Source organism: Hyaena hyaena, unplaced genomic scaffold (assembly GCF_003009895.1).
Source record: "Hyaena hyaena isolate Hyena2069 unplaced genomic scaffold, ASM300989v1 scaffold_471, whole genome shotgun sequence".
NCBI classification, from domain to species: domain Eukaryota; kingdom Metazoa; phylum Chordata; class Mammalia; order Carnivora; family Hyaenidae; genus Hyaena; species Hyaena hyaena.
The window spans coordinates 946,496-960,334 of NW_024081102.1; the positions used below are offsets into that span (position 1 = coordinate 946,496).

The 13,839-nt window shown below is 52.9% G+C and overlaps 1 protein-coding gene across 1 annotated transcript in view; it reads left to right on the forward strand.

Annotated features, from left to right (window-relative positions):
* Positions 1–1,621: 1,621 nt before the first annotated feature.
* The window catches only part of ZNF282 (zinc finger protein 282), a 29,444-nt gene continuing 17,226 nt past the window's right edge, over positions 1,622–13,839 (forward strand). Inside the window, exons 1-3 of the mRNA XM_039253904.1 lie at positions 1,622–1,882; positions 4,198–4,617; positions 13,567–13,693. Of these exons, the coding sequence (XP_039109835.1) occupies positions 1,718–1,882; positions 4,198–4,617; positions 13,567–13,693 (712 nt within the window). The 5' untranslated portion in view covers positions 1,622–1,717. The remainder of the gene's footprint in view (positions 1,883–4,197; positions 4,618–13,566; positions 13,694–13,839) is intronic.

Consider the following 13,839-nt stretch of genomic DNA (forward strand, 5'->3'; position numbering starts at 1 on the left):
GTGGCTTTGTGAAAATCCACCCTCTGAAGGAGAAGCATGAAGGAGATGTGCAGTGATGGTGACTCGTGTAAGCCCGTTATTATGACTAGTATTATGACTAGTTTAATGCTTAAAGGAAGTAGCTCTAACTGCTTAAACTGAAAAGATGGCTTAAACCTTTGGGACTAAGTCAGCCTCTCTCTCCCACCCTTAGGAAAGAGGGAAGGAGACTGATGATCAGAATATGTGCTTTGCAATGTGTCTCACTAGTAGAAATGAATTTACCTGGAACTGTTCAGACTCTGATAGTCTGGTTCCCCTAACAATAGTGGACATCATATTTACAATCAAGGGGCAGACTGTGGGCAGGGGACGGAGGCAAGGAGGTCACTGGCTTGCAGGAACATGACCTTAACGAGCCTGTAAGCTCCTTGAGGATGGAACTGTCACAAGATACTCATTATGTATCAGGAAAGGGTGTCTAACAGAGAAAGCACCTGATGATTCTTCATCTAAATATGATGCTCTAAGCACATGTCTCACCTGGGCTGATAATGTCCTTTATTTTACTAAGTGCAATGGGACCAAAGGCTACCAGTCTGGGGTGATTCTGTGTCAGGCCTGCCTCTACCCAGGGCAGTAAGTAGCTTTGGAGATCTCAGTCTTAAGAAGATAGGAACTACTTATTTAGGGAGACAAAGTAGATACAACTTTAAGGATAATTATAAGGCATCTTTGGGGGTAACTACCTTAGTTGGGTGCCTATTACGTGCTAAGCACTGTTCTTGTCTCATTTGCGTTTACAACTGAGGAGTAGAATTTGCTTCATTTCTATAGCAAGAGACAGGAAGCTCAGAAGCTCAATTGCTCACAGTCACAGCTAGTGAGTGGTGATTTGGGAACTTAAACTCAGGTATACCCAACTGCAAAGCCCACCGTCTGCCTAAGCAGTACCTGGCACCTAGCAGCTGCTCAGTAAATATTTGTGGACTGAATGAGTGAATTTTCCTCTCACCCTAATCTGCTCCATCAGCTTACCAGGGCCTCCCCCTGGTTCCTCTTCCGATTTGACTTGACATTTCAAAGCGATGTTGACCTAAATTTAAAGGTTTTGGAAGAGGCTGCTGTTGAAATCAGGTGCGCCTTAGCTGAGAGGAAGAGTTCGGCCCTCTTCTGACACATTAGCCCAGATCACTTCTCTGTCATCCAGACCAATGCAAAGGCCTGGAATTGGTCGCGGTAAATTTGGATTGGGAAGAGGGAGAGTGGGAGGTAAAGCCTGTAAAGGACCCAGGGAAGGGGAAAGGCCATAAGATACCGTCTGCAGGCACAATTACTTTTGCAAATTTTCCAAAAGGGTCAGACACCGTTTCCCTTTGGAACGCCCAATATGTGCCTGCAGAATCAACAGAAATCGGGACCTGGCATTGTTTGGGACGTTAGGGCAAGGCACCCCCCACGCAGGGCTCCGACCAGCCTATCCACCCAGGGCCACCTTGGGGGCGGCGGTGGGCGTGGTCCGGCCCCGAAGCGGCCCCCGCCCGTCCCCGCGGGCGGGCAGGAGCTCGGAGGCCATTGGCTGGCGAGCTGGCGGCGCAGGGGCGGGGAGCGCCGCCGAAGGGGACTGTTTGCTCCTACGGGCTGTAGATGGAGCTGTCCGGCCCCGGCGAGGGGGAAGGCGCCTGGAAAACGTTCTTCTTCTCCCTGGCCGGCCCGAGCGGGGAACAGCACTCCCAGGATGCAGTTTGTGTCAACACGGCCGCAGCCTCAGCAGCTGGGCATCCAGGGCCTGGGGCTGGACAGCGGGAGCTGGAGCTGGGCCCAGGCTCTGCCCCCGGAGGAGGTCTGCCACCAGGAGCCGACGCTGCGCGGGGAAATGGCCGAGGGAATGCCGCCCATGCAGGTGGGTGCAGCCCCCGCCCAGCGCCATGGCCGCGCCGCCTGGCCGTGGGGGCGGGGCGCGGGGCTGCGGGGCTGCGGGCGCCCCGGGGCCCTCGGCGTGCGGGCGCCGAATCGGAGGCCCTGGTGGGCCCCGGGGCCCGGGCGGGCTCGCGCGGCAGACCGGGCGCGGCGGCCCCGAGCAGGCCCGGCCCCGAGTCCCGCGGCCGGCCCCGGCGCCCGAGCAAGGCCCGGCCCGCGCGCGCCGCCGAGCAGCAGGCCCCGAGGCCGCGTGCGCCGGGTGCGGCCGCCCGGAGGAGGCCCCACGGGGAAGGGGGCCGGGACCTGGCGGGGCCGGGACCGCGGCACCTACCCCGGCCCCGGGCTCACCTTCGCGCCCAGCGGCGGAGCGCTTGGCCCGCAGTGCTCGGGCCCCAGGCCCGGGTGTGTGCGCACCTGCGTACCCCAACGGGCTTACACGGGAGCCACTTTGACAAAAAGGTTTTGTTTTTTTTTTAATGTTGTATTGCCATCTTGCACCAAATCTAACGAGTCATTCACTTTTCCCTTGCACCGGGTGTGACGGAGGAGAGGGGCCGTTGAGAGGTGACTTTGCCTTCTTTTCAGCCATTGGCAAACTTGGCTGCACATTCGAGTCACCCGAGCAGCGTTTAAGACGCCCCACTTGGCCCCAAAGCAGTGAAATCAGCGGCTCTGGGTTGAGAGGAGACACCAGTCAGTTCGTAAAGCTCCATGAGGATCTCGGGGTGCAGCTGAGTTTGGTAGCCAGTGCTTGGAAGCTGGGTGCGCGAAAAAGGCGAGGAGGTGCCGATGGAGACCTGCATGGGTCCCCCCGGTAAAGTGTGGGAACTGACCGTGGGTGGACCCCACAGAAGCCCCCTCTGCTCCTGGCCTGCTTCTCAACCCGCTTCTGACACGTTAGCCAGGAGTTGCATGGTCGTGTTGGATCATTTTCCAGCCTTAGGTCTCCAAACCTCCCAAAAGCAAACTGGGCCCGGTGACGCCCTGAGCTTCGGCTGTCAGCCCTTGTCCCCTCCTATGGGCCCAGAGGGGTGAAGCCTCAAGGAGCTCAGATGGAGGGTTTTGATGGAAATAGCGCCTCTTTCCTCAGCAGGGCCTGGCACCCAGGGCCCTGTTCGCCTCTATCCCAGGTCACCGAGCGATTCCCTGGAAGCCGTGGGGTGTTCCTCTGTGACCGTCACAGCTGCTTAGAGCTAGAGAGGGCAGTTGGCATGCCTCTCCCTGGACTGCTCGGGTCACCTCTAAACAGCAGGCCGCCACTCGGCCCAGCCTGAGCGCCCCTTCAGCCTCAACAGCGAGAAGAGAAAAAGAAGCCGCCTCCCATCCCACATGCTAAGGAAAACTGGCTATCCGCCCTCCTGTTGTCCGTTAGCCCTGGCTGCTGGTTGGTACGGGGGTCACCAATGGACCGTGACCACCTTCTCTTGGTCATAGGGCTTAGCTCCCAGCTTGCACCCAGGGGGCCTCACCTTCTAGCAGCAGAGCTGCACCACGGGGTACCCCTCCTCCAGGAAGCAAGGACGGGACTGGGAAGTCTCCTCTTCCTCTGAGGCACGTCCCCTCCTCCCCTTGCCAGTGAGTGACATTTTCTGGCGAGCCTATTTTCATTTTAGAAAACTTGAATAAGTAGCTGTATATGGAACCAGAGCTGCTCCTCGGCTCCCTCACTGGGGCTGTCTGGTGGCTCCTGTGGTCACAGCCCTGCCGGGTATGGTAGCACGTCCCTCAGCTGTGTTTTGTTACCCTCTGGGGCACCTAGAGCTGCTCCATTTGGTGGTGAAACCAGGTGCTGTAGAATGACCAGCCAGGTCTCTGTGCCTCAGTTCCATCATCTCGAAAACAGAGATAATCATTCTTGCCCCAGCCTGCTTGCTTAGAGATGGCTGGGAAGATTAGGGTCAGATGACTTACGAGAAAATTCTTACTCTGAAACAGAAAGTACTAGGCAGCTCCGGAGGGAGTTCGTCACTAAGTCTAGCCCCTGAGAAAAGTGGCTGTTCTGTGAAAGCAGTATGTGACATTGTAGGCGGGGCCGGGGGGGAGGTCCACAGCCTTGACACGGCAAGGGTCAAGGTGGGTAAATCAGTGGCCATGGCGGGATATGGCCAGGTTGGCTGGGCAGTTGCTCAAGCTACTGCCAGGGACAGTAATGAGTTCCTTAGCCTGGGTGGTGGGGGCATGGCGGAAAAGCGAGAGTCTGGGGCGTTTGCTGAGTTGTTTCCTGTGGTCAGGCGCCACTCCCCCCCTCACAGAGAGTCTCTCTCATCCCAGGCTCTCACTTTCTCGCTCTGCACACAGGCTCAAGAATGGGACATGGATGCCCGACGACCGATGCCTTTTCAGTTCCCGCCCTTCCCAGATAGGGCACCCGTCTTCCCTGACCGCATGATGAGAGAGCCCCAGCTGCCCACAGCAGAGATCTCTCTCTGGACCGTGGTGGCCGCCATTCAGGCCGTGGAGAGGAAGGTGGAGGCCCAGGCCAGCCAGCTGCTGAATCTGGAGGGGCGGACGGGGACGGCCGAGAAGAAGCTGGCCGACTGCGAGAAGACGGCCGTGGAGTTTGGGAACCACATGGAGAGCAAGTGGGCCGTGCTGGGGACGCTGCTGCAGGAGTACGGGCTGCTCCAGAGGCGGCTGGAGAACATGGAGAACCTGCTGAGAAACAGAAACTTCTGGGTGCTGCGGCTGCCTCCAGGCAGCAAGGGGGAGGTCCCCAAGGTATGTAACGGTCCCCACGGGCAGGGATGGAAGCGAGGACCAGCACAGGTGAACAAAACTTGTGATTTCAGTTTGCCACTCCTTTCCATGGAACTCTCTGGCTCCCTCATGGATGATTCCAGTTTCTCTTAAAGACTGCCTCTGCTTTTTTTTTTTTTGTTTTGTTTTGTTTTATTTATTTCTAGGAGAGAGAGAGAGAAAGACAGTGTGAGCAGGGGAGGGTCAGAGAGAGAGGGAGTCACAGACTGAAACAGGCTCCAGGCTCTGAGCTGGCAGTCAGCACAGAGCCCGACGCGGGGCTCGAACACACGAACCGCGAGATCATGACCTAAGCAAAAGTCGGAAGCTTAACCAACTTAAGCCACCCAGGCGCCCCAAGGCTGCCTCTGCTTAAACAACGTAGCCGTGAATATTCCACCTCCGTCAGGCTGCCCTCCAGCGTTCCCTGCAGAATCCGCATTCTGCTTCTCTCCGTTGGTCTTTCCCAGTACCCCCAAGGTCCCTGGGTGTCTGCAAACTCCCGCATTGCTTGGATTTTCCCCTTGGCACCTACAGAGGACCACGTGTCCTCGGTTATCTTCGAATATTCCTACCTGAATGTGGCTGAGAAAGACCCCAAACCACACTAACTGGAATTGCTAAGAAGCTGTGATCATCCTCTATGTGGGTCCTTCTTGCAGCTCAGAATTCATACTCCATTTCCCCCTTCCATTCGCTCTCCCACCATCCCCCTGGATCCTTAACACTACACAGTCAATCGATGACCCGGCCTTCTGGTCCACTGAGAAAATGGAGTCCCCAAAAGACATGCATGTGAAGCCACCCCATTCATCCATCCACTGCGGCCTTACCGGCCCACCCTTCACCGACCCCGGGGCTCGCTCTGGCCTTCTCCCCTTTCTCCTCTGGGTCATCAGTTCCTCCCCCTACCGGTCGCTCTAGACGTCCTCCTACCGGTCGCTCTAGACGTCCTCGAACATTGCCTGTCTCTGTAATTAAAACCTCTCTAGACCCTGCCTCTCCCTGCAGTCCGTGCTTCATTTCTCTGCTGCTCATTAGGGCCGAATTCCTTAACCAAGTTGTATTTGCTGTCTCCTTCTCCCCTTCGCCTTTTTAATCTTTTCATTATAGGAAATTCAAATATACGCACAAGTAGATAGAATAGTCTGATGAACCGTCCTGTGTCCATCATCCAGTTTCTTTCTTTTTTTAAAATTTTTTTTCTAATGTTTATTTATCTTTGGGGGTGGTGTGGGACAGAGCACCAGTGCGGGAGGGGCGGAGGGAGCACGAGACACAGAATCCAAAACAGGCTCCAGGCTCTGAGCTGTCAGCACAGAGCCAAACATGAAGCTGAAACTCACAGACTGAGATCACGACATGAGTCGCATTTGGACACTTAACCAACTGAGTCACCCAGGACCCCCTCCGTCATCCAGTTTCAATGCATCATTAGCTCTTGGCCCGTTTCCTCTAAGTCCCTACCCACCTCTCCTCCCATTTTATTTTGAAGTCAGTCTCAGATATCAATCTTTTTTTGTTTGGTAAATATTTCAGGTTATAGCTCTAAAAAGTAGAGTCTCTTTCTGAAATAAAGTCTCAATATTTCTACCACCACAAAAGCCTCAGGCCACTCAGGCATGTAGTCAGTGTTCAAATGTTCTGTTCTTCCAAACATGTCATAATTTGTTGTCTATTTGTTTGGATCAGAACTTAAGAAGGTGCTATGTTTTTTAAGTCTCTTTAAATCTGTCAGTTCCTCCTCCATCTCTTTCATTTTTCCTTGAGAAGTGCCTGTAGACGGGCGCCTGGGTGGCTCAGTTGGTTAAGCATCCGACTTCAGCTCAGGTCACGATCTTGCCATTCGTGAGTTTGAGCCCTGTGATCCACTGTGCGCTGATGGCACAGAACCTGCTTTGGATCTTCTGTCTCCTTCTTTTTGTACCTCCCCAGCTTGCTCACTGCTTTCTCTCTCTCTCTCTCTCTCTATCTCTCTTTCAAAAGAAAAGTGTCTGTAGAAGAAACTAGGCCACGTGTCCTCCCGAGTTTCTGACTGTCTGATTCTGCCTCTGCGTCCTCCGTGGTCTCATTGAACTCGTTCCTCTGTCCTCCGTATTCCAGTTCCTTGGTAATTGGACCTTTCTCCCCGGACCCTCTGCCAGCCAGGCTTCTGCTCCCAGCTCTCCATCCTGTTCATCTTGCCAAAGCCCTCACGATGTCCACAGTCAGTCCTGTCTTCGTCCTCTCTGCCCCGAAGGTGGCGATGCGTATAAGAGGCCACCCCCTCCTTGAAACACCTTTTCACATGGCTCCCAGTTCACCTCTCTTGATTCCGCTCCTACCTACTCGTGGCTCCTGCTCAGGCTTCCTCACTGGTTTCACCTCCTTTTCCCCAGCCTCTTCTGTTTGGAGAGGTCCAGGGCTGGGTGTTGACCCTTTGGCTCATTATCTACGCTCACTCTCTCCCTCCCTCATGATTTCATTCCATCTCGGAGTTCTGAACACACCCTGTGCTGTCGGCTCCCGGCTCCCGAATGCAGTCTCCTCCGCCCACTCTCTCTGTCTCTTGCCCAGACTTTCTTCTTAAACGCTAGATTCACATGCCTGTCTGTAGACCTGCTAATTCAGTGGGATTCAGTACGCATCTTAGATTCAACACGACCAAACTGAAACCCCGTCTTCTGCCTGAAATCTGTTCTGACCAAGTCATCCTCTTCTCCCTGGAAGATGACTCTGCCCTTCCAGTTGTTCGAGCCAAAAATCTCAAGGTCACGTTTGCCACCTCTCTTTCTTTTTTTTCTTTTTCAAATTTTTTAATGTTTTATTTATTTCTGAGAGAGAGAGAGAGAGAAAGAGAGAGACAGTGTGAGCAGGGGAGGGTCAGAGAGAGAGGGAGATACAGAATCAGAAGCAGGCTCCAGGCTCTGAGCTGTCAGCACAGAGCCCAACGTGAGGCTTGAACCCACAAACCATGAGATCATGACCCAAGCCGAAGCTGGACGCTCAACTGACTGAGCCACCCAGGCGCCCCGCCTCCTCTCTTTATCAACCCTCCTTTCAATATATTAGTAAATGCTGTCTGCCTGACTCTTCTTCAAAATGCCATCCACACTCCGATCACTGCATTCCACCTCCACTGCTCCCACCGTCCCCTGGTGGGGCCTCCGTCGCCATGGTCTCCTGCCTGGTCTTCATCCTTGTCCCTCACCCTGTACAATCTGTTCTCAGCAGAGCAGCCAGAGCGATCCTTCAAAAATATAAACCAGTTAGGGGTGCCAGTCAGTTAAGCACCTGACTTTGGCTCAAATCATGATCTCAGGGTCCATGAGTTCAAGCCCCGTGTCAGGCTCTGTGCTGCTTCAGATTCTGTGTGTGTGTCTCTTTCTGCTCCTTCCTCAATTGCACATGCACACTCTCTCTTTCTCTCAAAAATAAACAGTAAAAAAGTAATAAAAAATAAGTTACTTCTGCTTAAGACCCCCACATGGCTTCCCAACTCATGCAACATAAGTGGCCCTGTTCCATCAGGGACCCCCTCTCCAGCTGCGCCTTTCTGACCCCATCTCCCCTCCGCCCTTCGTGTCCACCCCTTTCCACACAGTCTCGCCTCGGGGACTTTCCTCCACTTGCCCGCTCCCTCCCCTGTACGGCCCCCTCCCTGTCGCTTCTATCAAGGGGTCTGCCCTTCCATGGCTCCCCCAACACAAGAAAGCCACGCCCCCCATCCTCATGCTCTTTTCCCAGTCCCTCCTCTCATTTTCTCCAAAGCAGTGTACCATTGGGCACCTTAAATATGTACTTTTTTTTTTTTCTTCTGCTTGGATGGTTTTCCCTGACCACTGCTGTGTCTCCTTGACTGTAACTGTACCTGGCTTTCGTCACTATTCAAAAAGTATTTGCTTGGGCCTGGGTGGCTCAGTCGGTTAAACGTCCAACTTCGGCTCAGGTCATGATCTCACAGCTTGTGGGTTCGAGCCCCGCGTCAGGCTCTGTGCTGACAGCTCGAAACCTGCAGCCTACCTCAGATTCTGTGTCTCCCTCTCTCTCTGCACCTTCGCCGCTCATACTCTGTGTCTCTCTCTCAAAAATGAATAACTTAAAAACAGAAAGTATTTGCCAAGGGACTCTGCCCAGCTGGAGAGCTCACACTTCCACATAAGGGACCAGGTTTCCGTATCTCCGTATCTGCTGAGGCAGCCAAGCCAGTGACTTTGCCAGCAGAGTTGTGTGACAGTGATTTATTGAGGCCTCAGAACTATGTTGTAACAGTGGTTTGGGCTCCCCCTAGGATACCACTGCCACTGCGGCTACACACGGGCCGCCTCAGTGTGGTTCGGCACAATGTGTGGTTCTCCTCAGTGTGCTTCTCTGGCGCAGTTGGCAGCTCTTCACACTGGCCTTTCTTCTTTCCTGTGCTGCGTGTTTGAACTTGGCCTTCCCGTGGCACTTTTGTGTGTTTTGTGCTTTGGCTCGGGCGTGAGGAGTTATGTTGACCTGTGCCCTCACACAATGACGGGCCGGTTATGGGGTCCGGAATCGGAGGACAAGGGTTCGAATGTGGGCTTTGCCAGCCACTGTCTTCCTGCACCTGCTCAAGTCTGTTTTTGGTTGTCCCTGAGCCACCTCAGGCCCTCTTTTGAAAGAAGTAAAGGATAAGTAAGTGATTTTTGTAAGTAAATACCGAGCTGGTCTTTTGGAGTTTCACTATTCTCGTGGGAAACGAAGATGATGATACATTTGCAACATGAATTGTGAGGATTCATTGACTTTGTTGACGGGGCCAACACTATGTAGCTGATTCTATTAGTTATCTATGGCTGTGTAACAAACTACTCCAAAAACTTAGCAGCCTAAAAAAATAATTATTTACCATCTTGGGGTTTCTGTGGGTTAGGAATTCAGGAGCAGCTTGGCCGCATGGTTCTGGCTCAGAGTCTTGTGAAGTTATAATCAAGCTATTGACTGAGTTTATGGTCCCCTGAAGGCTTGGCTGAGGCTGGAGGATTTGCATCCGGTTTGGCCCTCTCGCTTGGCAGATGGCAGGAAGCCTCTGTTCCTCACCATGTGGACCTCCCAACATGGCTGCTTGTGTCCTCACAGCACGGTGGCTGCCCCCTGCCATCCCCCCTCCCCAGACTGGGTGATCCCAGAGAGAGACCGGGATGGAGCTGAAATGTCTTAATGACCTGGTCTCAGAAATTGTACACACTACTACTTCTTAATTTGTTTGTTAGAAGTGAGTTTCTAAATCTTCTGCCCACACTCAAGGGGAGGACAAGTTTGAAAAGCCACGACCATAAAGCACCATGAGAAAGTTAATTAACGTTGCTGGTAATAGAATTCATCGTGTGCTCTTGGCCGTGCTAACCGTGTTCTCTTCGTCAGATCCAAGGAAGGCTGTTGTCTGTCGGATCCTTTGTGCCTCTTGGATTCTAGTGTGTCTGTTAATTGGCTGACAGATAATTCACGGGTAGTCTTTTCTGGGTAGCTAGACTGTGGGCTCCCCAAGTCTCAGACTATCCGCTGTATCCCAGAATGGGGACGTTTTTATGAAGTGATGTCTGTTTCAAACCTTGAGAATATGATTCCAGAATTGTGACTGTTCATAGAAGTGGTGCAGGAGGAGTGGCGTGTTGGAAAAGATGATGAACTTGGTTTTGAATACATTTAGTTTGAGGTCCCCAAAAGATGATTAAATGGAGCCACTCAGAGGGCTGTGGAAATCTGAACTCCGAAGGCAACAGGGAAAGCTGAAGAGTGTCATCTGCAAAGTGATAACCTCTGAGGTCCTGCAGAGGATGAACTTGCCAAAGAAAAAGCGAAGCAACAGGGAGGAGGAAGGGCAGAGCCTTGGGGTTGGGGGAGGAAGAGGAAGCAGTAAACTGTGCATGGGCCGGAGGAAGCAGAGTTGTGGAAACCTACACGGAGAACATTCTGGAAAGGCGATCTGCCCTTTCAAGGAGGTCTGAAAGGGTGAGGGTTAACAAGAGGCCACTGATGACCATCCAGGGTGTAGTTTCAGAGTGTGAGGGGTTCATAGCCAGACGGTAAAGGGTTAAAGGACGCATGGGTTGTGAAGAAGAAAGCACCAAGTGTGTTTTAAGCAAAGAGGGAGGGTAGAGGCTCTTGAGGTGGTAGAGTTGGGTTGTTTTAGATTGGATGACCCGCAAGGGAGAGCCTGAGATGTCACAGAGAAAAGATTGTCTGCGTGTCACGGGCAGGAGATGGAAGAGAAATGAGGGGCACGTTGCCAGCATCTCCCTGAGATCAGGGTCCGGGACGGATGGGGAGACGTGGGAGGGCCGGGGTTGGGGGGAGCGGTTGGGGAGAGAGAAGAGTTTGAAGGGAGCCTCCCAGGGAGCACGGGAGGTGGCCAGAAGATCCATGAGAAGTTTTCAAAGCAGCCGTGGGACAAGTGGCAGCAGCGTATGGTGGATGTCACCTGCAGAACTTTGTGCCTTTTGCCTAGCAGCAGGAAATTCAAATGCAGAAAGTGGTCTGAGTCCGTTTTCACAGGTTGGGGATTTGCCAGAGTCTGGTGGCAGCTTCAGGAAATGAGGAATTCTGTTCTGTCTCTAAAGATGGGTGGTGGGTGAGCTTTCAGTCAGCGGGAGGCATATAGGTGTGCAGGATGCCCGTAAGGTTATGAGCACTGGATGTGAGAACAGATATTACTGTCTTTTTTTTTTTTTTAAACTCTATTTATTTATCAATAGATAGGTAGGGGGGTAGGGGGGCATGCACATGTATGAGAGTGGGAGAAGGGCAGAGAGAAATAGTCCCAAGCAGGCTCTGCACTGTTAGCATGGAGCCAGACCAGGGGCTTGAACCCACGAACCGTGAGATCATGAGCTGAACAGAAGACAGACGCTTAACCAACGGAGCCACCCAGGTGCCCTCAAGACATTTCTAATTTATGTAAAGCCTCTGGCCACTCACTGAGCTGGGCACCAGTGGGCCTGGTGTTTGTTTTTTGTTTTTTAATATTTTTATTTATTTTTGAGAGAGAGAAAGAGAGTCAGAGCACCAGTCAGGGAGGGGCAGAGAGAGAGGGAGACACAGAATCCAAAGCAGCTCCAGGCTCTGAGCTGTCAGCACAGAGCCTGACTCAGGGCTCAAACTCATGAACCACGAGATCATGACTTGAGCCGAAGTCGGACGCCTAACTGGTGCTCTTTTTTTTTTTTTTTAATGAAAGTGTGTTTTTTTGTTTTTGTTTTTTAAATTTATTTATTTGAGAGACAGAGAGTGTGAGCACCAGCAAGGGAGAGGCAGAGAGAGAGAACGCCAAGCAGGCTCTGTACTGTCACTGCAGAGCCTGTTGCAGGGCTTGAACTCAGGAACTGTGAGATCATGACCTAAACTGAGCCACCCAGGGGCCCCTAGACATCTCTCTCTCTCTCTCTCTCTCTTCTTTTCTTTTCTTACTTTTCTTTCCTTCTTTCTTTCTTTCTTTCTTTCTTTCTTTCTTTCTTTCTTTCTGCCTTCCTTCCTCTCTCTCTCTTTTTTTTTTTTTTTTTTTTACTGTTTATTTTTTGGGAGAGAGAGCATGAGCAGAAGGGGCAGAGAGAGAGAGAGAGAGGGAGACACAGAATCTGAAGCAGGTGCCAAACTCTGAGCTGTCAGCACAGAGCCCAACACAGGGCTCGAACCCATGAGCTGTGAGATCATGACTTGAGCCCAAGTCGGCCGCCCAACCAACTGAGCTACCCAAGCTCCCATAGACATTTCTAATTAATGTAATGGTGCCCAAGCTGGGCGCCAGTGGGCCAGGCGCCCCGAAGGCTGTCCTTCTCTAATGCGTGCAGAGGTGCCTCATGGGCTGGCCGTGGCCCTGTGTGCAGTTTAGAAGACGGACACACTCCAGTTAGGGCCGGGGAGAACCGAGGGACGAGCTGAAGGCCGGTCCCACGGATGTGAGAGCGCGGTGTGTGTGTCCCCGAAGCGAAAGTCAGCTAATAAAGTCGTGAAGCAAAACCATTTTGAAAGGTTCGGTGCAAGGCTGGGCCACGCGGTGAGCATCTGAGATGAGCAGAGATCAGGACCTTTGTCATATGGACGGGGGAGTTCTGTAGCGCAGCCCAGCCTGGGTGGAGCCGCTAGGGGGCAGCCCTGGTGATGGGTGAGCCTGGCTGCAGGGGACTTAGCTGCCCAGTACCGGCAACAGCTGTTCACCATATTCAGCAGCTACTGGCTCCAAACCAGGTGCCTCTAGATGCTTGGGATACAGCAGTGAGCAGAGCAGGTCAAGGTCCTGCAGCTCTAGCACGTGCCCTGAGATTTACACGTGCTGGTGACAAAAACTAACCTGACTGGAAATACAGGTTTGAGGATAGGGCTCCCTGGCACCCACACTGAGAACCTTCCACACCTCTGTCACCCTGGGTGCCAAAAGCTGCACATGGATTTTAGCTTTACCTTCAGGGACCCAGTTTACCTGAAATTGAACTTACAAAGGATATGGTTAAATGCTTTAAAAAAAAAAAATAAGGGGGCACCTGGCTGAGCGTCCAATTTCGGGGCACCTGGCTGAGCGTCCGATTTCGGCTCAGGTTATGATCTCATGGTCTGTGGGTTTGAGCCCTGCGTCAGGCTCTGTGCTGACAGCTCAGAGCCTGGAGCCTGCTTCAGATTCTGAGTCTTCCTCTGTCTCTCTGTCCCTCCCCTGCTCATGCTCTGTCTCTCTCTGTCTCAAAAATTAATAATCATTAAAAAGAATTTTAAAAAGAGGGGTGGTGGTGTTGACCATCCCTGTTTTGGAAGCAAAATAAGATCAGGAGTAGAGTGGACTGGCCCCCCTGAGGTGGGCTGGGCTGCGATTTGGGGGATGCGGAGCTGTGGAGAGTGAGGGCCAGGCTCTAGGGTGGAAGGGTCCCCGTGGCCCCTGGAAGCGGGGGAGACTGTGGGGACAAGCAGGCAGATGCCAGACTGTGACTCTCGTCGGCCCAGGTACCGGTGACGTTTGTCGACATCGCCGTCTACTTCTCTGAGGATGAGTGGAAGAACTTGGATGAGTGGCAGAAGGAGCTTTACCACAACCTCGTCAAGGAGAACTACAAAACCCTGGTGTCCCTGGGTAAGCGACCTCCTTCCTCTGGGCAGGCAGTGTGTGCAGAGGGCAGCGAAACGCCTTCCATCCCACATGTGTACACACACACACACACACACACACACACACACACACACCCCGGCAAACGCCTTTCATCCTCTGGGCAGGCAGTG